A 25,410-nucleotide genomic window follows, 5' to 3' on the forward strand; every position below is an offset into this window, starting at 1 on the left:
GGATTGCGCGAACACGTGCGCGAAGATAATCAATTTTCATTACATTGCGCCAACTGTGCACAGCAATAGCTTAAAAAAAGTGAAAATGCATGGGAAAATTCACCGAAAACATACATCATCCTGAGTGTGGGGTGAATATAGGGTAAACACACCATACCTACCTATTCTGATATTCTGACACCTTAAGGACAAAGCAAGAAATAATTTCCAATAAATGGCTATAAATAGATCACCATATGCGCAACTTGAGCTCATTGGTTTACGTCTTTCTCAAGTCTCAAAACACCACACTTAGCGCCAGCAATGATGAAACGTCACAAACACAAACTGTTGCCATGTTTATTTAAAAGCCTTTAGAATTCAAATCTACAAAATCGCTGAATTCCCACACGACACGTGTGTGACTAAATGCAGCATATTGCGAGACTAATTCCAACAGTGCTTCAAAATTGTAATTCGTAATTCCAACGCCTTGTGTTGGAATTCCGATAGGGCCTACCCTGTCCCTGTGTGAGCTGTATTGGAATTAGTTTTAATGTGTCTAAAACTGTCTCATTACTTAATCATCTATCAATTCATTTACCACTTAAAATCAGCAAATATAAGTATACTTTAAGGATTTCTAATATATTAACACTTATTTAACCCTTTCCCAGGCGGACATGGAAATACGATGAAATTGCAATATTTGATGATTGTACTTAAAAGCATGACCTATTCTAAGATATATTTACTCATGAATATTTTTCAAAAATTTTGTATATAAGTAGTAAATCACAATTATTGAAGTGATCATATATGGGGCCTTGCCGGCTTAAGGTATAAAAAATTTGCGGATTTTGACATTAAATGTTTACTACTTAGATGGTGGAAAACATCTTGATTGCTCTATTATGCATGTATTATAACACATACAAAGGAAGCAATCAAGTTGAAAAAAATTATAGGTACATTTAGTATTTTATGACAAGATATTTCCAGACCATCCATATAATGAGACATCCATGCCATATGTAAAGAATCACATTCATATACAACATATACCTAAAACTTGTGAATTAATTATCAGTAAGAATTAGTATTGGTGAAGGACATGTTATCATCTGGGTCAGTACAGAGACCATCTTGCTTGCAACCGCGTTGGCTCTATGTTCTGTAACGAAGGGAATGCCATGAGCTTACACTGCAGTCAAAGTCAGGGAAAGCATCAAGTGCTGAACTATAGGTACGTTAGACTGAAAAACATGGCTTTAGTCATAATACCACTAACCACTAAATGCTAACAAACATATCTACCAAGCGCTGTAGAAATTTACCATTAGCGGGCATATGACCAAACATAGTCACTTCCATCCCTAAGCATTGGTGGGCATATGCTCATATATGATCACATTAATTTTTGCCATTACATTTCACTATCTTGCATTTGCTTCAAGTAAATGGCATCATAATCAGTTTATAAAGCAAGTTTTTAACTATGATACTAGCAACTATCATGGCCTTTCCTACAGTTCTTCATGGGATAGAGCTGCTATAGTGAATACAATGAGGGCCAAAAATGCCGTTTTGCCATTTCTTCAGAGTACTTAGTTTTTAATTTAGCTCACACAGACAAGAGAGCACATCAGAGCGCTACGTCATACATGATGTAACTCGTACACGATCTGTGATTGGTTGGAGTTTGTTGGCAGGCTGCCCCAAGCAATGTGGGTGATGTGGGGGGCTTTTTTTACTCCCATTTTAATTACCATATATGGTAACTTACCCGCAAAAGGGTTAAAAGTCTCAAACCATAATATTCTTTCTACACAGTTTGTCATTGGTAGAGCAAGGTCAACTATCAACTTTCACATGTTTTTTGATGTTCTCACTGCGTGATGTGGACTCACTATTTCAGCCATCTACGCATGCGTGGAACTAAGACAAAGCTTAATATAAAGGAAAAAGTTGAGAAGTGACAGAATTACCCACAATGTTGGAATATTGTGCGTTTACCCTAGCCATATCTTTGGCAATGCCTCAGCAGAAAAATTTACACCTTCAGAGTTCAGATCTTGCCAACACATCTGAATTTAAATTAGGCCTTATTGCATTCCAGATGTTCGCCAGTTGTCAGCCAACTATTTAGAAAATAGTTGAAAATCTGAAAGACCGCAAGCGACCGATACAGTACCTAAATAATGAACTAATAATCCTAATACTAAGCAACAGTTGCTAGGATGTAGGGTTCACAATAGCTTTGTTGATATGAGCACAACACTGTCTCTTGGCAGTCTGGGCGGCAGAATTGTGTCAAGCCTCACTCTACTTTGCCACTCTCTCAGTAGATGGCGCCACATGTCTGGCTGCCAGATAGCTGCCGAGGTATATGTGTTGAGTTATAAGTGTTGCAGTGTGTGGAGAGTAAGGGATATTCGATATACTATCAAAGTTGTTAGCAGCTTTTTCTTATTAAAAATTACATAGCAATGCATCTTGAAAATGGCGGGGATGCTTTGGGCTAAATATCCATATATTGCCAATGATGCTTGCACTGCACCCTGGATAGCTAGGTGATAATTCATCCAACTACAGGAAATCAGAAAACTTGCTGTTGCAATAATGGCAGCTGGCAGGAAAACTCTAGTCATGGCTATGAAAGGTATAGGTTTTCCAAACTGGGCTGGGCCACATATTAATAATACATAAGTGCAAATCATTGTAGAGAATTTCACCTGGCCTATGCACTATCATCAGTATGTCCTATGGTGGCTGGCCCAGAGTGGCCCTATCCAAATTTCTTCAGTGCATAATAGTTACATTAGCATATTTTTACCTGTAATTTTTGCAAACCACCTATGAAATGTGCATTTTTTACCAACAATTTTTAGAAAATTTACATAATGTTCCAAATTTGATAGATTGATTATTAGTGTGTTATTGCAAATAGCATTTGTGATTGTGAGCTTTTGTAATTGCCAGTTTTTTTAGATCTATTAGACTTGCATGTGGAATATTGGACCAAATATTCCAAAAAATTGCAAGTAAAAACTATAGTTATTTGGTCAGTTTTTATAGCAAATAGCATTTGTGATTGTGAGCTTTTGTAATTGCCAGTTTTTTTAGATCTATTAGACTTGCATGTGGAATATTGGACCAAATATTCCAAAAAATTGCAAGTAAAAACTATAGTTATTTGGTCAGTTTTTGGAAATTGAAGTGGATAATCTATAATTACATTTTTTCTATATAAAATAAACTAGTCAAAGGATGTAAAGGAATGGGTAAAATTAACTACCAGTATTAAGCATGGGAGCTTTTGTCTAGTTTATAGGTGGCTTCTGCCCAATTTTCTGGAATGAATTAGACCACTAGATTATCAAGGAACCACTGTGCAGAAAGTGGATGAATATTGCAAGATCTTTGGCAATGCATCAGCAGCAAAATTTACGCCTTCAGAAGTTTTTGCCTCTGACTCATTAGGATTGAAATTATTGCATTCAAGATATTCACCAGTCTTTGACCAACTATTTGGAAGATAGTTGAAAATCTGAAAGACCGGAAGTGGCAGATGCAGTGAATAATGAGACCAATAATAATTCTAGAACTAAGCAATGGTTGCAAACTTGCTAGGATGTAGGGTTCACAAAAGCTTTGTTGGTATGAGCACAGTGCCATCTCTTGGCAGTCCAGGCAGCAGAATCATGTTGAGCCTCACTCTACTTTGCTGCTCTCTCAATAGATGGCACTATGTGTCTGGCTGCCAGATAGCTGTTGAGTTATAAATGTTGCAGTGTGTGGAAAGTAAGGGATATATGTAGTATCAAAGTTGTTAGCAGCATTTTCTTATTAAAATTACCAGGCAATGAATCTTGAGAATGGCTGGCAACGCTTTCGGCTATGAATCCATATATTGGTGACGCTACTTGCACCCTCTGCACCCTGGTCAAGGAACCAGCATCATCATGCTTAAGACATAGAAGAAATCTTTGGCAAATCAGAAATTTAACTTTGAATAGCAACTGATAAGAATAAAACTGAAAAGAACTAAGTCTCATTTGCCACCAATTTTTCAGTAGCACTGCCTTTTTTTAAATATTGTGACTTCAAAGGCATGTCTGTTTAAAACCTAGTTGCTCATTTATTTTTATTTGCAATCAGGCATGGAATATATGGAATAAGAGTACATATAGTCAAATGGGGTAAGACAGTATTGCAGCCTTCATGGGGTAAGAAAGGACCAGCCCATGGCGTGCATTCTAATTGCACTGAATTCAATTTGACAAAAGAATATGTTAGAACAATCATTGCCTGTCATTTTAGTGTTTGTGGCAACCCTCTTCTGCAAATAATGAATTTCTGGCTAATTTTTAAAGAAAACCTTTGTAAAGAAGGGTCACAAAGTAGTTAACCCTGTTTGGGAAATAAGCTCTGTCTAATGACAAGAAATTTTTTGGTCAGGTTTGTGGATGTAGGCAGGTAACCTCAAGTAATAGGCAACTATTTAGACATACTAGGCATTCCTACCTGCTACCATCACTGCCTGACATGTATTCTAAAATAGGGTAAAAAAGGACCCGACATGGGGTAAGACGGGACCACTAAATGATCCTGTTTCACCCCTCAAATGGTCCTATCTTACCCCACAAATGGTCCTGTCTTACCCCACAAATGGTCCTCTATTACCCTACAGTTTATCAAAAATAGTTTTTAAATGAATATATTATTGTGTAGTACATGAAGTATTTTTGTCAATTTTTATCTTTTGCTCAAACTCCCTTATAACTTGTTAGCTTTTTTAATTAGAGTAATTTAGTGCACTATTTAAAATTGCATCAAAGGGATATAGAAAATAGGGATGTCTATTCCCATTAGTGAGCTGCAGAACTATGTGCAAGATTGGCTGGGGGAAAAATCACTGTGTGAAATGAACAAAAAATTATGATCACAACTCTGTGAGAGGGCATGAGCTATGTTTGAAGAAGTGCACCACAAATGCAGTTTGCAAGAAAACACACGATGTCTGACACTAAAGTTATTATCCATTTGTTTTATTACCAATTTGATAAATTTTCAGACAATGACACTAATGGAATATACATGAAGCATTTAGCAGTGCTCTACAAAGCACCAAAGCCAACCCACTATTACTACCTATGCTTAACAAAGTTTTCTCGTGACAACACAAAACGGTAACAAGTAGTTGTTTAATGAAATAAATCAAATAATGTGTTTCTAGATGGATAATATTGAATATCAGATTTGTACTTTTATTAAAAACCTTGTAACATAAGAATTACCAGTTGGTCCTTTTTTACCCCAGCCTCACTTTTTTTAATCTGTACAGAAAACTATGTTACATGCAAAATGTCTGAGTTGTAGCTTAGAAGCCCATTGCATATCTACACCTTGTGAGAGGTTTAGGGTTTTTTAGTTATTCATGGTATAGATCAGTGGTTCCCAAAGTGGGTGATATTGCCCCCCTAGGGGCGGTGGAAAGAATTTGGGAGGTGGTAAGGAAGAAGGCGTTTGGGGGGCAGTAGGGGGGACGGCAGTCCTAAGTCAAAGTCAGAGGTTCCAACGTTTGTTTGAGGATTTGTACACAACACGTGCAGCACTTTACGACTTCCAGCCATGGTTTCTTCACCCAGATCCATTTTTTTAACCTCTCCTGGGTTTACGTCTCAGACAAATTAACGGCCGGACTCATGGCCGGTCTCAAGGCCAATTTCCAAATTCAATGATCAAGGAATCACTGGTATAGATGCTACAGGCTTGTTAGTGATTTTGGTCCTGTCTTATCCCATCTGACTATACTAGAGCTTTCCCATCATTTTTAGAGCAATGAGATTCCAAAGTTATCACAAATATGTTACCTTTGAGTTGCAAAAATTGAGTATGAAAAAAGAAATTTAAAATCTAGTTTACAACTAGCATGTTTTCCTGACATTATCCAGGTTTGATACCATCAAATCGGGTAATAAGGGACAGGCAGGGTAATAAGGGACTCCTCATTTTTACAACAATTTTGAGAAATGTAGCAGCTAAACTACTTGAAGTACTGCAAAACTAAAAATAGTGGCATAAAGTTCAACATTTCTCCTATCTATGTAGCATAAAGTAAGTTAATAAATTATACATATACTACCTCTAAAAAAACCCTAAAAAAAGTGAAAAGTGGGATTGTGGAAAAGTACCTCTGCCAAGGTCTGTAGCAAAAAAACTTTTGTTGTATTAAAAATTTTTACTTACTTAAACAGTTGCACACAGGTGTTGAATTAAAAACATGATTGATGGAAATTGCATAGGTTGTTCAAAAAAATGGCGGATATTTCCGCTTGATGGGGCAATAAAGGACACCCCTAAAACGCATTTACAGTAGAAAAATTCAATTAACAACAAAGAATTTTTATTACATTTACTGTACCTTGCTTGGAAAAAAATATTTCTATCGACCAAAAATTAATGCGTCATTGGTCATCACAAATTGTACATGGAATGTCATAGATAGAATTGTGCACCAGGCAACATGGAATGAAAAGTAAGTAACCTCAACTATGATTTATTTCTTCAAAAATATGATGGTCTTTGTTAAAATATTCTTTTCTGTTGCAGGTATGTTTTTTATGTTTTTTTTTTATAGTAAATTCACTTGATTCAATTAAAATGGTGCAAAATTACAAGCCATCCTGTAAGCTTACACATACAGAAGAAATGTTTAATGGCAGCTGATGTGAAGCTTGCAGTGTACAAGGTTGTTGTCAATGCTCAATGGCATGTCCATGGATATGGTAATATCATATCAATAAAGGAAAAACAAGTAAAAATCACAGAAAATGTCATTACATCAACATCATCTATAAAGGAAGACGAGGAGTTCTGAGTACTGTTAGTAATGGATGAGTTCTGAGTTCTGTTAGTAATGGATGAGTACTCTCTGTATGCTTCAAAAGTTTAAAATCTAGTTTTATTTCAAGTGTCCTTTATTGCCTGGTTTCAAGAGTTATTTTGGGAGGCCTTTATTTTGCATCTGGCACATTACAAATAGCATATGGGATTTTTTTTTGAATACCTTACAATAGCTTCTCGCAAAGACATTTGAAATGAGCCCAAACTCATTTATGAAATGTTTCATAGTTAGAAGTTATTAACAAAAAATGCTCAAAACTCCATGCTTCTCATTTGACAGTATTTCCTGCAATTTCAGAACATAGTTATCTTGAATCCCATTATTTAAATAATCCCTAATACTATTAATAATAAAGCTCACAGATTCTAATTAAATAAGTAAAATTTTCATAAGAAATATCATTCACATTTTACTCATGTTTAAAATAATTGAAATAAACTATTTTGCATTTTAAAATAAATTCATAAATATACACCAATTATTAAAAAATGTAATTTTTGGTCCAATCTTTCCCTTAAAGTTTTGCTATGCCTTACTATTATCCCACCAAAAATGAAATGATTAAATTTCAGGTCCATGGCAGTGTGGAATTCTAGATGGATGCATGTCGATCTCCAGATTGTGATGGGTCGTTGGGATTATGTCATCTACTCCCAACTGTGATTGGTTGTGTGATGGCTTTTCCAATATGCTATGTGTACTGGTTAATTTAGTACCTCTCTAGAATTACGCACTGATCTGTCATAATATCTTGACACAAGTTTGGGGATACATTCCCAAACATCCCCTGTATATTTGTGATGCCAGTCTATAAACCAAGGTGAAGTCATGAAGATCAGAACTGCAAGACTGCAACCATGCATCAGCCTTGAATCAGCAATTCACTTGAATTGCTCTCAAATTAATTGCTTTATCATCAATACTTATTCAGTTTGATAGTCAAGACAACAAGTGAGATTTGGCCACCTTGTTGGGCCTCCTAACAAACAGCCTGATGCCCTTGGTGCCTATGGGAAGGCTAAACGCTTCCTTTGTAGGAAGAACACCTCCCGCATTGCAGCGACCGCCATTAGCAACATTCTCCTTGCAACCCTACCACCACTGATTGCTTCAGAAGAGGCCTCACTTCCTCAACCCCTACCGCTCAGCGCTATCTCAGCTGTGCTCGGGACATTGTAGTTCCTTGGCGTCCTATACCTTAAGGGTTGGACGCCGTCCAGCATCTCTTTACTTGCCCTGCCTTCCCCACGTCCCTCAGCGTCTCCTCATTGTGGGACAGCCCTGTGGAGGCAGTCCTCATTCAGTTTGATAGCTCCTAATGAAACATTATAGAGCCCACATTTTACAGATTTTTAGGCGACACAAGATTCTATCTCTCCTGTTCTATGTTGAAGAGTTTGTTCACTAAGATGTTTGATAGACTGCAAATATTGAATCATTGTTGTGCAAATTATACCATAGCTTCAACACTTCAGTGGGCAAACATAGGGATGCACAGGAATTGAAAATTCTAAAGCTAACACAAAGAAATGTATAAATATTATAATTTTATTATAAATAATAAAAATATTTACATGATAAATAAATATAAAATAAATATGAATATATGATAAGAGTATATTTACTTGAAGCATTTCAAAGTAGTAGTGCATGCTGATGAAAGGGTTAATAGGAGTTTAAGAATTTAATAAATATGGTCACTATGCTTTAAAAATACATTTTTAAAATTTATACATCAAAATATTAACAGAAATTATGGAACTGCAATTTAATTCTATACCATCATTAGGTAACTCACATTATTTGAACAGATAAAGAGCTATATAAATTTTTTAAATCATGTAAAAAAAGCATAAATTTTATCTGAACCACTTCTTTTCTTTAAATGCTGATATTTAAATATTTCAAGTATGTTAGGGGGTGATGCCATATAAACAACCAGAGGCTGATGATAAGCTTGATAACATAGCCTGCAATATAAACCAAGAGATGTGGTAGGTGTTTTTATATTAACAAATATAGTAATTTACTGAAGTTAAAACTCAATGTTTTACATTTTTGGAACTGCATCTGCCAATAGCAAGTAAACTGAGTTATTGTTTTAATTATAGATGTATAAGTAACTGGAAATTTATCTTTGCCTTAATGGTTGTTAGCTACATTTTTATATGGTAGGATTGGATTTTTTGGTAAAGAGGTATTTTTAAGATCATGGTTTTGTCCCTTATATATGTACCAGTACCTCAAACAATCAAATACAATAAGCTTCTTCATAGTATGGTCCAATTTCTTGAGAAATTTTGAATTTAGTTGGAAGTGTGGAGCTTGTAGGTATAAGGTGAGATTCATTGCAAGCCACAAAAAAGTTAGCTGTACATTGTGGCTTTTCTTTTAATTGTAAAAATATTACCAAAAAGATTCTCTTAAATTCATGGGTATCAGGTTTCCAATTTTGTATACCATCAAATAAGGGACAGTTTTGAGCGTTTTACATTGATAACTTCTTACCATGAAACATTTCTTAAACAAGTTTAGGCTCATTTTAAAGCTCTTTGTGAGGGCTTTCCAATGGCATATTAAAAAAAATTCTGTATGCTGTTTGTAAGATCCCAGATGCAAAATAAAAGCATCCCAAATTAACCCTGGGAATGGGGTAATCCAGGACACTTTAAATGAAACTTAATTTTAAAACGTTTGAAGCATGAAGAGTGTGCTCATCCATTACTAACACTGGTTTGAAGTCCTCCTCTTCCTTTGTAGAGGATGCAGATGTAAAATGAATGACATTTTCTGTGATTTTTACTAGTTTTTTCTTTATTGATACATGATATTGACATTTCCATACATTATCATATTATTGATGTGATATTACCTTATCCATGGACATGCCATTGTGCATTTACAATGACCTTGTCCACTGCAAGCTTCATATCAGCAGCCATATAGCTTTTCTTTTTTATCTGTAAGCTTACAGGATCGCTTGTAATTTTTTTAACAAAAAAATATAAAAAAACATACCAGAAACAGGAAAGAATATTTTAGTGACAACCATTATATTTTTTGGAGAAAAAATAAATCATATTTTAGGCTATTTACTTTTCATTCTATGTTGCCTGGTGCACAATTCTATCTATGACATTCTATGCACAATTTTGCAATGACCAATGCATAAATTTTTTGTTGAGTGAAATTTTTTTACTGAGGGAGATAAATGTAATGAAAATTTTTGGTTGTCATTGATTTTCTCAATAAATGGAGCCTTTGCTAACTGAGGTTCTACTGTAAATGCATTTTTAGGGGTGTCCCTTATTATCCTGTCTCGCATAAATGGCTGCCATTTTTTTAACAAGATAATCGAATTCCGTAAATCGTGTTTTTAAGCCAACACCTGTGTGCCACTTTTATGTGAGTAAAATGTTTTAATATTGCAAATATATATATATATTTTTGCAGACCTTAGCAGATGTACTTTTCCAAAATTGCACTTTTCACACTTTCAGGGATTTTTTAAAAGTAGTAAATGTACAATTTCTTAACTTGCTTTAGGTTACATAGATAGGTAGTTAAAATGTTGAACTTTACACCACTATTTTTAGTTCTGCAATATTTTGATTAGTTAAGCTGGTACAACATATCTACAAAATGTGGGACTGTCCTGATTTACCCCGCCCATCCCTTGTTACCTCTTATGTATATACCTCTTGTATTCAAAATATAGACAATGAATATAGTTTTTTCTTACTACAGAAATTATTTACAATTGAATATAAGATTTGCAGTAGATTGCAAAGTAGCTTTTGTTATTTAAATGCTTTACCTTTTTTTTATTGCAGGCCAAACAAAATATTTCATTACATATGCCCACACCATCTGTGGGTGGTAAATCCAAATGATTTCTATACTAAGTGTGGTCAAATTGAGGCATCTCTTTGCAGTTAAATGGATTTGAGTAAGGTGAGTCTTAGGGCCTTATCTTTTGTGGATGACCTGACTGGTATGGCTCATCTGGAATATTATAAATATACTGGGAAGTGGATATCAATGTATAAGTTCAGGCTGCTGGCTTTCTTTTCTGCTGATAATACTAACAACCAAGCCGCATTTGTAGTAGTGATGGCTATATTTTCTTATAGATAAAGATATGGAGACATTTAATGTGTATTTCACACAAATATCTTGGTGTGTGTTGAAAGCAATATTGCTGATTTTATGAAGAGCTCAAGTGTCTTGTGTAAATTACATTATGGGCTCTGTTTAGTGAGCAGAATGTTAGGAAATCAACTGACTAGGACCTGTTAGTTTGAGTGGTTGTTTATGATTATGTTGTGTAGCACAGATAATTTCTGTACATGAGAGAAATGACGTGTCATACTGGGAAGTTTTGTTTGGTGCCATGCTTGTATCACTTGAAAGTGAAAAAAGTTTGGCAAGTGGTTACATCATTTTTCTGGTTACTTCATTTTGACAGTTTTTTTATTTATCATGTCGTAAGTTCAGCATCATTATTACAACATCAAGCTTTGTTTCAGAACTTGTTTTTTATCCTGGGAAGAATTAAATTTGGTGCTTGACTAACAAGTAATTTTTTTTCAGGAAGCAAGTGGCCGGAAGTGGCGTGGAATAGCAAAGAAAGGCAAGAGAAGAGATGTGGGGTTACTCCAGCCGAGCAGCAGCACTCAGCCAGAGACCCTGGAGCCCTACATGCCTGCCTTGTCCAAGCGTCAATCAACCAGCATTGCACCTCCTCATCACCACCATAATGCCGCTTCTCAGAATTTGGATACTAAACCAAATAGCACAATTACACCTACAACAAAGCCTGAACTTCTTAATTGTGCATCTAATGCTAAAAATTGTAGGAGATCGTCTTCTCCTATCCCTAAGAAAACAGGTTCAAAATCCATAGGGAACTTCATTAGAGTTGGAGGAAATACCACAGTTAGTTCTAAGAAAACCAAATTACATCCTCCTATTGATCAAGAATTGCAAGAAAAGCTTTCTTCTAAGGTAAAATCAAGTGACTTTGAGTCTCGGTCTGACCGTTTGTCTAAGAATACTAAATCAAAAAAATATCCCTTCAAGCACTCCAAGGATTCAAAACATTACTCTGACCGTGAAGGTGAAGAGAATATAAACTATTGGTGTGATAAAAATTTGAATGTTCAGAATGATAATAATTTCCATGAAGATTTCATTGAAAAATCTCACAAGTCTTTGCCCACACTGTCTGACGAAAAGGAATCAGCCTCTCCGACCCAGTCCCAGAAGAAAAATAAAAAGAAATGTGGCTTTATGAGGCCCGCTCATCTACAGAAAAAGAACCATTGTTCTTCTACATCTTCTCATCACTCTGGAGATGAAGTTAAATCATGTACTAATTCATTTGAAGTCACAACTAAATCATTGGTCAAGGAAAATCAATCTTCTAAGAAGAATCTGCAAACCCAGAGCAAGTCTTTACTCCCTGCTACAGAACGAATGAATAGATCTCATTCAAATCTTCAAATGCATACCAGGAAATCTGTATCAAGTGAAAATAACGGCAGTGATGCAAGAAACTTAAATCTTAGTTCTGAGTGCATTGGTGTAGGAATTTCAAGTGACCACTCCAATTCGGACCTCAAAAACCAAAGTTTAGAAAAAGCTGATTCTGTCAAGGGTTGTACTAAGAATGAAGCCCAATTAACTGGTAATAATAAAAATCCCGAAAAGAAACGAAGAAAATCACGAAACGCCAAAGAAACCTGTAAAAATTCTCGGAATTTGCCCAGTGCTAGCTCAAATCAAGACAAGAAACCATTTTTTAATGAAAATGCGAGACGTAGCCATTCTCCTCCTGTTGAAAGTGTTCATCTGAATTGTTCACGAGTGAATGAGGAAAGAAATTATAGCTCTGATTTAGCAAAGAATGGACCGTGTGTTGATTTTGAAAAATTTGATGAGAAGTCAAACAATAGTTTATTGCAAGAGACAAACGAGAAGCTGACAGAAGCACCTAATTGCAGAAGGAACAACCACCGCAAGCATCATAGGAACAGAGGTGTTGATGGCTATGCTGTAAATAATGTGGATGAGAGTGTTGAATCTAGTCTTAGTACAGCGGAATTGAACAAAGAATCTGTAGCTTTGAATTCAAATAATCAGTTTGAAGTGAAGGGCAGTGTAGAAAATACTAATCTTGGTGAAGATGATAGAAGACAGGTTAAGAAACACAAACCCCAATCTGTTCATACCGAAAATAGAGACATCAGGACTAGACGTTCAGTGGCATCAGGTGAAAGCTTTGTTGTGGGCGTCATCGAAGATAGCGTGCCAAATTTGCTAGACAGCACTAAGAAAATGAGATGTCTGCGTTCTCATTCACTTTCAGTCCAACAAAAAAAATTAACTGATCATAGTGAACTATCTGAGTCTTCATATGATAAACGTATACCACCTTGTATGAGCGGATCAACTGACGAATCAGTTGTTATTTCTGAAAAGGATAATTCTGAAGATATTAAAATAAACAACCAAGCAGTGAAAGCCAAGGAATCTTGGGATAATTGTGAAAAATTTACAGAAAAATTGATAGATGTCAACCTTGCACCAGGTAGTGAATCTCTTGATGCTTCTGAAAAACCAGTTCCTATTGACGTTCATAACAGTGTCTTAAATGTAAATCACAGTACAGACATTTTAGAAAGATCAAACGACCGGGACTCTGCTGATGACACACCACATGTTGCAGCCTCAAGCTCCACCAGCAAGGCTGAAGGCAGCGAATTATCTAAGAGCTCATATGTTAGCCCTAATGTTGAAAACGATGTCGAGCGTCCATCATCAAGAAAACGCCTGCAACTTGACCGAAGTTCCTTTAATAAAAGTGAGAAAGCCAAGGCTGCAGTTGAGGCTCTACTAGGAGAAAGTCCACAAAAATCCCCTCTGAAGAGCAGTTCTATAGCATCTAACATTTCTGTTGCAACATCATCTTCAGAGCCTCTTGTTAGTGTATCCAATAAATTGTTGGAATGTAAGCCTTCTTTGGAAGATTCTGCGCCAGCTTCCAAATTGGGTTTGTCTCCATCTCCATTACAGAAGGCATCTGTAGAAACTTTGCTTGAAGTTCTTCCCTCTGATGCTATGCATAGGATACCAAATACCAGCCTGGATATCGATCCTCGTCCATCTCTTAGCGCCGACAATGAACCCACTAGTCCATTATCATCTAAATCGTTTCCCGAGACAGCCGCTAAAGCAGATTCTCCTGAAATGCCATTAGACAGAAAGGTTATTGATGTTCCTTCCAGCCCAGGCCGAAGAATTACGACTCAGGAAGCAGAAGTGGCAGGCATTGGGCCTGCTTTGTTTTATGACCAGGCATGTGATGATAACAGTTCAAGTAATAATGATTTATCACTTGATCAAGTACCATTTGACTCTAGAGCTTCAGTTACTGACACCAATTGCGGCCATGTTTCCGGTGTCAACAGGGATCGTGAACGGCTGGTGTGCATGTCTGCAGATGATACCGGTACTAGTGAGAAACTGCAGAAGGTTGAGATTAGCCATGAAAATAAAGATGAGAATTCAAGTCTTGGTAATCATCATCCAAGTGAAAAAATGCAGGGTAGTTCATCCTTGAATCTCGCATGTAGTTCAGAACTCGGCAAATCTCTAACCTCGTCTGTTCAACCAAGTAATGAAATGGAAGAGAAAAAAACAGATTCGCTGGTTGTTGATGTAGATGCTAAAACCATACCTGACAACAGCAAAAAAAGTGATCAAGTGATTCCTTGCCTTCAACATCAGGAACTGATTAGCAGCCATACCGCTGAAGGAAACGGTTTTCACCGAGAAAATAGTGCCCCGCCCATAGAGCTCAGAGGAGTCAAGAAAACTACAAAAAAGCGAAGGAATTCCATCGAGACTTCCTCCCCAGAGAAGAACCTCCGGAGATCATCTCTCAGAAGCCGACGCAATAGCCTGCAAACATTTACTGCAGCTCCCCATGTTCTTCCAGGTAGTCTGTTGAAGAATAACTCGAGGCAAGAAACAAGTAAAGATTTAGTAGTTACTCGCCTTGCTGATGTGCAAACTACAGATGAATGCGATCGAGGGGAACTTTCTACCTGTGAAGAAAAATCAAGAAATGAAAATGAAGCTAGTGAGAAACTTGATGGATCTCCTGATACTGTTGTGGCATTTAGTATTACATCAGAAAATGCTGCCGGTTGTGAGGCGAGTTCTGTTCCCTTGAATACTACTGACGCATCAAAGGATACCCAGGTTATACAAGATGATGGGTTGCAGAGAATTGAGGACTTGGATGCCGAGTTAGCTAGTGCTTCTCTTGAGCGCAGAGCAGCAATTCCCAAAATTGAGGACTCTAATACTGATTTGGCATGTACTTCTAGTGAGAGCAATATAATTTCCAATTGCGATGCCTCTGGAATTGCTTCTGAACTAAACGAGGATAATGATGATGAAGCATGTGCTCGAGTGCTAAGAGGGCGTATTATTGAACCGAAGAGAAGTGAAACCGCCAAGATTTCAAGTAAAGCTAAATTATCATTCAATGATGCACTTGATAGTGCTGAATTAATTGAACATCCTTCAGTTGAAACTAAACCTACCTCAACGAAAATGGCGCCTAATACAAAACAGATGAGAGTTTCATCATCATATTTGGCACATAAGCGGTCTAAAGACCCCCGTACCAAATACCGAATACCATCAAGAACAGAGTGTCTGATTGTCCATCCTCCTCCCTATCGTTTGCCCGTGATTGTAACCGATGATAGAAAGGCAGTAAAAATGAAGAATCGTACGGCACGAAATCAACTCGTGAAAGTCGTCAATCTTGAAAGGCGTGATGTGCTCGAGACTGCATATCTTGGAGATGGAAAAGTCATGAGATATCCTCTGAGAAAAGTAAAGGCATCTGAATCTCAACCTGCTGAACTTCAGGAGGACGCAGTTGAAGTCAAGAATCTAGTGGCCAAAGATGATTCTGCCCATGCCGGAACGATTTTAAAGTCGTCAAATACGATTTCAGAAACTGGTGAATTGGGTGATCTGAGTTGTCCTAATGAAACCTTGTCGTGTGATGTTGTTCTCTCCACCAGTAAAATTGTCAGCAAAACTCCAACAATTCCTCCAATTACCAAAAATGTTGGTACCAACTCTGAAGGAGGTGATGCGAGTAAGTCGGTTGCAGAAGCAGATAGTAGCATTTCGAACTTGCAGGACAACCGTGAGGATGAGACAGCAAAACAAGGACGTAAGAAGCGTCAACCGAAAGCTTCTCAGAAACTAATTGAGAGCTTAGAATCTGGAAGCTTAGACCTCTTCAACATGAGTAAGCTGCTTGTTGACAAACCAGTACTGGAAATGCATGATACGAAGAAAGCAAAAGACGCGTCTCAACAAGAAATTAGTGAAGCTACTACTGCTGACAAAGTGGCTCCCGATCAAGAACAAACGACGTCAGCAGTTGCTGATGGAATTAACTCAAAGTCCGCAAGTCAAAAATCCGCCACAGTACGGAAAAAAAGACCGCTAGATGACAGTATTCCTACTAATACCAAGAAAAGAAAGAAAGAAGATAGGAAAACTTTCAGCTGTTGTGAAATTAATTTTGAAAATGCGTTCGACCTTCAACGACACATGGTCAAGAAAGCTATGGAAGGTGACGCTGAACATTCAGAGAAGTTGCAGTCTCAAGGCTATAATAAATGTAAACGTTGCCCTGCTTGGATCCGCGACTCAATGATGGCCATTCACTTGCAAAACATTCACAACGATTCCAGCAATTCCACATCAAAATTAGAAATTCAGACAATGGTTATAAAACTAAAGAAACAAAGTGTCCCTGTGAAATTGAGTACAGAAACTACACAAAACAAATCAGATTTATCAGCAAGAAAGAATTTCAGTTCAAAGCAAAAACCATTCGTGGATCTCGGGCCCAGAATTTCCGTGTCTGACAACAATTATCTGAGTGATGATACTGAGAATCGTGCAACTGAAAATACAAGTAAAAAACCCGTTTTGAAAAGCATCCTGATTAAGAAATCCCAATCTGTTAACAAGACTAAAAATAAGAAGAGTGTGACCTTGTTCTCCCAGGATGATCTTGACAACGACTCTGAGAATAACTGTGAGGATAATCCGGCCAGCACTGTCACCTCTTATTCACCATCTTCCTCTTCATCTGATGATGAGACAAGCCATCATCAAAAGCCGGGTTACAAGAAGAAAAAATCTAAAAAAACATCTGGGACAATTGATAGCTTTGATGATCGTGATAATTACAAACCTTATTCTAAAAAAGCTCGTGCTTTTAATCCTTTATCTGACGATTCGTTTATCGGCCACACAGAAAACACAAGAGCTCAGATTAAAACCAAGTCCAGCTTGCGCAGTAGCCGCAAAAGCTTCCCTGAAAAGCCCAATTCGTCGAAAGTAAAAGGAAAGGATCCAGAAGATCATTCGTCATCCTCTAGTGATGATGAAAACAGTGATTATTCAACGGACGACAGTTATAATTCTGTTGATGAATACTCAGATTCATCTTATGATGCCGAGAGAGAGAATGCTCCACTAGTGGAACTGCAATTGTTTTCGTTCGCAACCGATGACCTAGCAGTTCTTCTAATGGATCCAAAGAACCCCAAACTCAAAGTATTTGCCACCATGGGCTCCATTTTTGTGAGTGACGTGTCGCTCGAACCTGAGAAAAAACCTATGAGCTACTTGACGGAAAATAATAATGTTATCTACGTTAGTCATCACCACAATGTGTTTCCGAATGTAAAAGATATCATGCATTTCATTCCGAAACCAGTTGTTGTTATGAAAATGACGAGAATGGAAGCAAATGCCATTAAGCGTAATTCATCAAACATGGCGGGCAATATTCTTAAAGAATCCAACAACACGTCAAGCAATCAAGTATCTTCGAGCCACAATAGAGTTGCTGAGCTGTTATCAGAGATCCTCTCCAAATCGGTCAAATCTTGTGAGCCAAATAGAGTAGATAAAACGGATTTTGCTACGGTTAAAAATTACCTCGTTGAAAAACAATCCAGTGGAAAGACAGAGTCCGAGAGCCCCAGAGTTCGTCCTGTGAAACCGTCAAGACGTAAGAAGGATGAAAAATTGCAAGTTCTCTCTGGAAATTTACAGCAGCCTTTAAGTTCTTCAAGCCCCCTGCCTCAGTCTGTTAAATGTCCAGTTTATGTCGAATCCCATAATAAATCTTCAAACTTAGACATGACCGGACTATCTCCTGTCAAGATTCCTGTGGAACATTCTGGACAAAAAATAAGATCTCCGTTCGCAAAGGGCGATGCAGACTTGCTGCAGCAGCTGGTCTCATCTACCATCCATTCTCCTTGCGAAGTGGAGAACTGGGACGACAGTCAAAACAATCAGTATGGGCCAATTTTAACGTATGATGCCGAGTCATCTATCACTGTGTCCGCTGATGAAATGGTCCTGCAAGCAAATGAAAACGAAAATGAACACATAGCAGATACTAATTCTGTCTCTTCTCCTTTATCTTCTCGTCGCAGAAATAATCATCAGAATTATTTCACCGAAGTGTGTGAAGTTGAATACCAAGAAATCTCACAACGCGTAAGTGAACATGAAGTCATTGGTGTACCAATGAGTAGTGAGACCGATTGTGAAACTCGTTCCGTGATCAATGCTACGGATTCTTCTGCTGTTTCAAAACCTGCTGGGAAAAACCAAAACTTGAAATGGTCATTCTTAGATGAGGACAGTGACGAATTTTTGAATACCCTGGAATTCACGGATACTCTTCAAAGTCCTACTCGTTTTGATAGTTCCGATGGAAATGAATCGAACGAAGGACGACTTAGAAATATCAGTGGCCTTTCGAAACAATCATCCAAGAGATCTGGCTTGGTTATTGGTCAGGATTCTTCATGTAATACCGCCAACGCATCTAATGAGAAGACGTTCCTTGAAAGCACTTCTGAGGCTGGGCCTCATGATTCACTCGAACTTAAATCTGATAAACATTCAAAGAAACAACGTTATGGCCAAATTAGATCAAAATTAGCTGATGATGTTTCAATTAAGGAGAATGTGTTGCAGACACCAGTCCATGATGTGCGCCCACGTCCTACCTTCATTTCTCCCCCGTGTCGTAAGAGACTTCAGTGTTTTGACGAGACCGAGGGTTCACCAAATAGACTGTATTCCAAACTAGCTTATTCAACCCTCTCTGATAATGATATTTTTGGTCTTTGGCCAGAAGGGGCATCTCCAAAAGCTAATAAAGTCTCTAATAACAATAATCGGCGAAGGAAAAAGTCACGAAGTTCTTCTACTGAGAGCTTTTCATTGAATCAAGCGGGGAGACTTCATCGTTATTCATTGAAATCTGATAAACTCGCATCAGGAAATGCAGTGACAAGTGACTCTGCGGCTGAAACTTCGGAAGACGAATCTAGACTCTGCTTCAATACCTCAACATTGACTGGAAAAGTACCCGTAAAATCTCCGGACGCGGCCAACAATTCAGAGCATAGTCTGTCCTTGCGTTTTACTTCTCCCTCGCCATCCGGTTCTGCGTCCGTTGCTGCTAAAACACGCAGCTCACTAAAGCGTCAGAAATCACCCGATGTATCTAAGTATAGTCCAGTGCCGTCTGATATTCTCACTCCAAAAAGCAGTAAAATAAAGCTAGCTGTCTCGTTCGACGATGGCTCAGTTCCTCTAGAGTTTTCTGTTGACTCCATAAGAAGTAACGATTTCTCCCCTAGAAGCATGGCCAATTTACCGGACGAAAACGCCTTGCTCTCTAATAGGACCTCGCCATTGCCCTGCTCTCCGACGGCCGCTCCTGCCGTGCTACCGTTCTTTGCTAACGAAGACGATTTGGGCTGCATCAGTGATACAGAATCCCAATTTCGTGGAGTGAAAAAGTCTAAAAAACGAAAAGAGAAAAAGTATAAGTCAAAGAAGAAGAAAAAAGAAAAACACCGACATCATTCATCATCACACAACGTCGAAAACAGACATGAAAATCATGGAATCAAGATGAAAATTAATCTTATTGGGATGACTTCAGAAATGATGAGCCCCATCAGCGCATCACCTGATCGCGGTTCAGCATCAAGCCGTATTTTCGATACTCTTATCGAAGACTCGAAGAATTATCCGGAATCAAACTTTGACTGTCCATTCACTGAGGTCCCGCAATCAAGTAATGTTCTTATCACGAGTGCTTCAGATTCCCCTTTACCTTGCAGAACTCCATTGTATCCAGAACCATGTACTATTGATTCAGCTGATTTTTCTGAAACTACTTCATCAGCTGCCGAAGATCTGGTAGTGAGCAACGATGATTTGCAAGCGGTTGCTGAAAATGATTCACTCTTGCCTGTAGTTGATTTACTTGTCAATAACAACGCATCCTCCGCTGACGTGTTAGATAGTAAAAAATCTCATTCGCAACCTTTAAGTAGTTCTTGCATCCCGTCTCCTAACGCCAAGAAACAGCACAGCAAAAGCGACAAAGATTTATTTAAAATACGTGGAAGAATTGGCTCCGAGTCAGATGAAGAACCTAATGCCACTGGACAACGAAATTTGAAAACGGATGATGGTGAAATAGAGACATCTGAAAGATCTCCGGTAGTAACTGAAGAAAGAGAAGAAAGCATGACATGCACCTCAGTTGAAAAAGCCATATTATCACCGAGACCGTGGATAGGACGAGATGCTAAGGTCCGAGCAGCTGTTCTCATCCACGATTTGCAGGATGGCATTACTAACTCGACTGTGCCTGCTAGCGGCACCCTTCATGACGCGGCCATCACCTTCTCTACGTCGCCTCACTCTGAGGTAAAAAGAAATTCATCTACTCAGGATAGTACAAATTATAACGAAAAAGAGTCTCCTGATACATTCCATGCTAAAAAGAGCCGAATAAATCAGGATTTATCTCTGAACGAAGAAGACTCTACGAAAGTTGGACAGCTCCATTCCACTCCAATTGAGAGACGGCCTGTGGCTGATGCTGTCCCGACGTCGGAAGACCGAGCTTGGCATTCTCGTGATGCCAAGTTGAAGGCTCAAATTTTAATTTCGGATCAGCAATGCGGTATTGTAAATTCCAGCGTACTCACTGCACAGACTCCTATTTCGACCTCATCAACGAACGCGAGCGCGTTTTCTCCAAGTGACATCCGTAATTTCTTTCAGCCAACGAAAAAAGAGGTGGTCAGTGATACTCCGGTTTCTGTAAAACCTGTCAAGATATCCCGACCTCAGCCTGATATCCGCTCATTTCTGCTCCCGAATACTGCCTGTGTTGATGCAGAAAGTCCCGCCGTTTCATCTAACATTCCGCTTGTAGAAGCTACGATCCCGATAACAAATACTGGTAAAAAGAAGCCAAGAAAACGTTCTCGTCGAGTCCCCGAGAAATCTGAGCTTGAACCTGTGCACAAATATCCTCGCCCGATGTCGCCTGCTTACGGTGCATCCATTCCTGTGCACAACTTGAAGAGTTGGTACGAATCTCGATGTAGTCGTTTGGCAGTTATTGCGGGAGAAATGCCTTCTGGTCCCGCTAACTTTGTAGGGTTTGATTCCTTGGAACCTTACTCAGGGGCTCGTGCTCAGACGCTGCGTCACATTATTACTCTTTCAAACATGAAGAAGTGGAATCAGCAATCTCGACCTTACCCAATGCCTGTGGACCAAATATATGACTGGGATGAAGATGAAGTCATGCTTTCTTTGGACTTATAGTTTTAGTATTGATTGGCCGTAGCAGAAGAGGTCATTAACGTATGCGACATTTCTCCTCTCACGGACAAGATTTCTGTCATCGAAAGCTTGTCGCTATCATTCCTTCTGATATGAGTACATCTTCGGTTTTTATTATATTTCTACAATCCAGTTTGGAGCCTGTAAACTGAACCTAGTAAGTCATTTAGTTTTTGAACTGGATTAGTATGGTTGTATGCTGGAAAATTGGACAATTTTTTAGGTAACCAAACTTCTTTTTGTAATCTTTTGCATATTGATCATGCCTTCTTCGCAACTTTCGTCATACGGTTTTTCTTTTACTACATTTATGCGATGCTGTTGTGCTGCATTATTGCGTTTCATTGTATTGAAATATGTTTATTTTTTAACTTTATTAAGACCAGGCTTCTTGTTGATTTCATTGTAACTACAGACATGAACGCTCTGACGATGGAAACTTACCACGCCTTGTATTGTTGTGTCAAGCTCAGCTTTCATTATGACTATTATTTAACACGTTTTTTTATGTGAAGCCTTTGATCTGAGTGAAATAACTTAGCATAAGTTAACATATGGAATTTTTTAATCAGTTGGGGTTAATCTAAGTGGAAGTCCTATTCGAAATTTAACTACTATGATTTTAATACCGGGTATGGTGAACAAACCTGTGATTTGAATGAAGACCGTTTCCGTCGCTTGACCAACTGGTGAAATCTCGAAGTATTTGTAAATTTTGTTTAACTGGATAGCAAGTCTGTTGATGTGGGTGAACATAGCGATTGCTCTGATCCAATCAGTCAGCGACTGTGATTTGTACAGACTGTCGTTTGTCTTGTAAGTAGTAAGTACATCCTCTGGTGCCTCACGCTCACAAATGTATAATAAATATCTTACAGTAACAGTTATTCTAATGGAGTCTTTTTATTTTGCTAGACACGAGTGTGTGTTATACTAATGAAAGCACCTGAGCGCCCTCCAATGATTGACCGATGTCATTAACAAGTTTAAAAGCCGTTGTGTTTAAGACGGCAAGTTGGAAGTTTCGATTTGAAATTAAAAATTTCACAAAGGAATCAATGTGCCCGAGTTTAATGTGCGTCTTTTAGACTACGATCCATAAGTTATGGTTTTGTTTCTATCTACTTTCGCGAGTTCTTTTAATGTAAATAATATAAATACGTAGGTGTACAGTATATGAGCTTTCTGATTCAGTGTATTTTTCTCCTTTTATACTTTGATTCCTTCGTCTGGATCGCAACAATGACCGTGGACGTACCTTCAGCTGAAATTTTTACGAACAAATTCTAGTTTCTCTATTATTTGGTTTGTACCCTGAGATTCACTCACCATTTTCTAATATATTAGTAAAATTCACTTCCCTTTGTTTGAACTCGGTACACCAGGTATTGAGAATTCACGCGTATCTTGAAAGATTTTAGTGAAATTCAATTCATTTTATTTGAACTCTTGCATCAAGCATTGAGATTCCCCGTGTATTTTGACGCGACGTAACTCAGCCTTCCGCTGCCGACTAATTTTTGGCCGTACTATAAAAAATAGTTCTATCAAAAAGTTCGTAACCCCGTTAGCCAATCACTACGTCTTCTTAAGATGAACGAAACCACCAATCACAGTCGAGAAATCGGTCGCTACGTGTACGTCTCGGTCGTCGAGAAATCGGTCGCTACGTGTCTACTACGTGAGCTACATGTACGTAAGCGAGACTTTAAAAGTGCGGTTCATGGACATGTTGAGGCAAACGAGAAAGTTTTTTGCTCTTCTTTTATAGTCCCTAAATTAGACCAGTAAAAATCTTGGATACGAATATTATCATACATAAGATATTGAATTAAATATTGAGTGTATCAGAATATTCAAAATGAACTGAAATCTAAAAAGTCGCACTCTGCCACTAAGTTAAACATTGACTCGTCAAACTTTGCATTACTCGGTTAATGTTGAGATGGGAGTTTTTTTTTTAATTATATTCTTTACTTCGGGGTTTTAGCGAGAAAAGGAAATGAATGTAATCGAAGACACAAAAGAAATATGATTTTTTTTCCTGTGGTCAAAGTATAAGAGTCGACCATAAGAAGCGTGAACCGGATAGTGTGTAATATTTAGGGATAAAATTAGTCGGAAATAGAATAGAAGTGTCGGCACTGAAGAAATAGGCCCATGGCCTGTTGCCGATTTTTTAATTTTTTCGCGACTTGATTCACAAGGGATCCAGCATTTGGAACCCGATCTTTCCATAACTGACAATTGATTGATATAGCTGCTGGACTTATTGCCTGGTCCGTAATTTGCTTGACATTTTAAGACTGAACATAAGCTCCTGCATAGCTTCGTCTAGTCTGTTTTTGAAGGCGTTCATACTCGGAGCGGCTTGGTGGCGGCTCTCAAATTAATGATAGCGATAATAGTATTTGAGCTGTCAGCTTTGACAACGCCATTACACCCGTTGCCGATTCTGAACGCCGCTTAATTTCCTCAGCATGTTACTGGTCGCGAAAGTGTTCCTCACTGCTCCAATTTTGTTGTGCTTGACCGTCCGGCAACACATCGATTTTCACATAGGGCTTTTTTTTTAACATCAAAAATAGCTTGCAGTTCTAACTCCATCAGGCAAGCGGCAAGCACTGATGGCTTTTTAATCTAATCTCGCTAATCGAGAAGGAAAAATTGGCCGCTATGTGCCTACGGATACATTTAACCGCTGTCAATGTTAGTCGGATATTAATGCCTGGGACTGGGAGACTGAACTGTCACAGGAGCTGGGATCGAACCCACAACTCACTGCTCACATATCTCGGTATTCCGAACTGTTGTTACCATGGACTGGGTCATCTCTGATGATGGCAAAATTGAAGGAAAAATGCATGATTTATACTGAAATTCAGCCTCAAGCGGCTGCTGACGACCATAATGGATTTAGTAAAATTTCCTGCCAAGCAAGTGCAACTCGCCGCTACGACGTTCCTTCGTTTTGTTTCACTACAATGGATCTTCATTAGAGAAGTTCTAGACATGCGAAAGCGACAGGAAAAATAGCTACTGATGTGCGGCCATTTTCAGAGTTTCATTCCCGTGTTTATTTTAAAAGTCTATAAGGACTCGTACATGTCGACATATTCTTTTTAGATTTTTTTTACCTATAACTTCTTCTCCGTTACTTTCATGCTCATGATTTTTTATATATATCTAATTTTTAGGGCTCAATAATACTTCTATAGTTCATATAAGGAAATATTCAAACGCGTTGTAATAAAGAATTATGTGATCTGTCATCGTGTAAATACTTGAATCTCACTCAAGTTTATTAAATTTTTTGTTATGAGTTAGGAAATACGCCATATATACATATTATATACATTACTATGTAAGTCATAATACGTAATTAGAGTGAGGAAAACATGAAATAAGCATTATACATGGACAAACATTCCAATATTTACTTAATAGCTTGTAATAAAGCTTCCTATGGAAGACATTTCTTCATATAATATTATCGAATAAGTTCAAATATCCGTTTTAAATTTTACAAGGATGATGCGAAATTCTGAAAACAAAATGGAGCTATCCACAAAGTCGACTGAGTTGTAAAACAAGAAAATGAACACAGACGCATCGCAGTTAACCGAATGCATATGAAAATGAAATGTTCATTGGTTACCAGCAGCTTCTTTCGCTTGCGAGCTTCTCATTGGCTCATAATGGCCTTCAACAGCCAATGAGAATCGTGG

General features: G+C 38.0%; 1 protein-coding gene across 1 annotated transcript; it reads left to right on the top strand.

Moving 5' to 3' along the window:
- Positions 1–10,727: 10,727 nt before the first annotated feature.
- On the top strand, positions 10,728–22,871 carry LOC125179445. The gene is made up of 2 exons (XM_047885312.1): positions 10,728–10,843; positions 11,483–22,871. The coding sequence occupies exons 1-2, from the start codon at positions 10,829–10,831 to the stop codon at positions 21,662–21,664; spliced, it is 10,197 nt and encodes a 3,398-aa protein (XP_047741268.1). The 5' UTR covers positions 10,728–10,828; the 3' UTR covers positions 21,665–22,871.
- Positions 22,872–25,410: the final 2,539 nt, after the last annotated feature.

Source organism: Hyalella azteca, unplaced genomic scaffold (genome assembly GCF_000764305.2).
Source record: "Hyalella azteca isolate HAZT.00-mixed unplaced genomic scaffold, Hazt_2.0.2 contig17509, whole genome shotgun sequence".
Lineage (NCBI taxonomy): Eukaryota > Metazoa > Arthropoda > Malacostraca > Amphipoda > Hyalellidae > Hyalella > Hyalella azteca.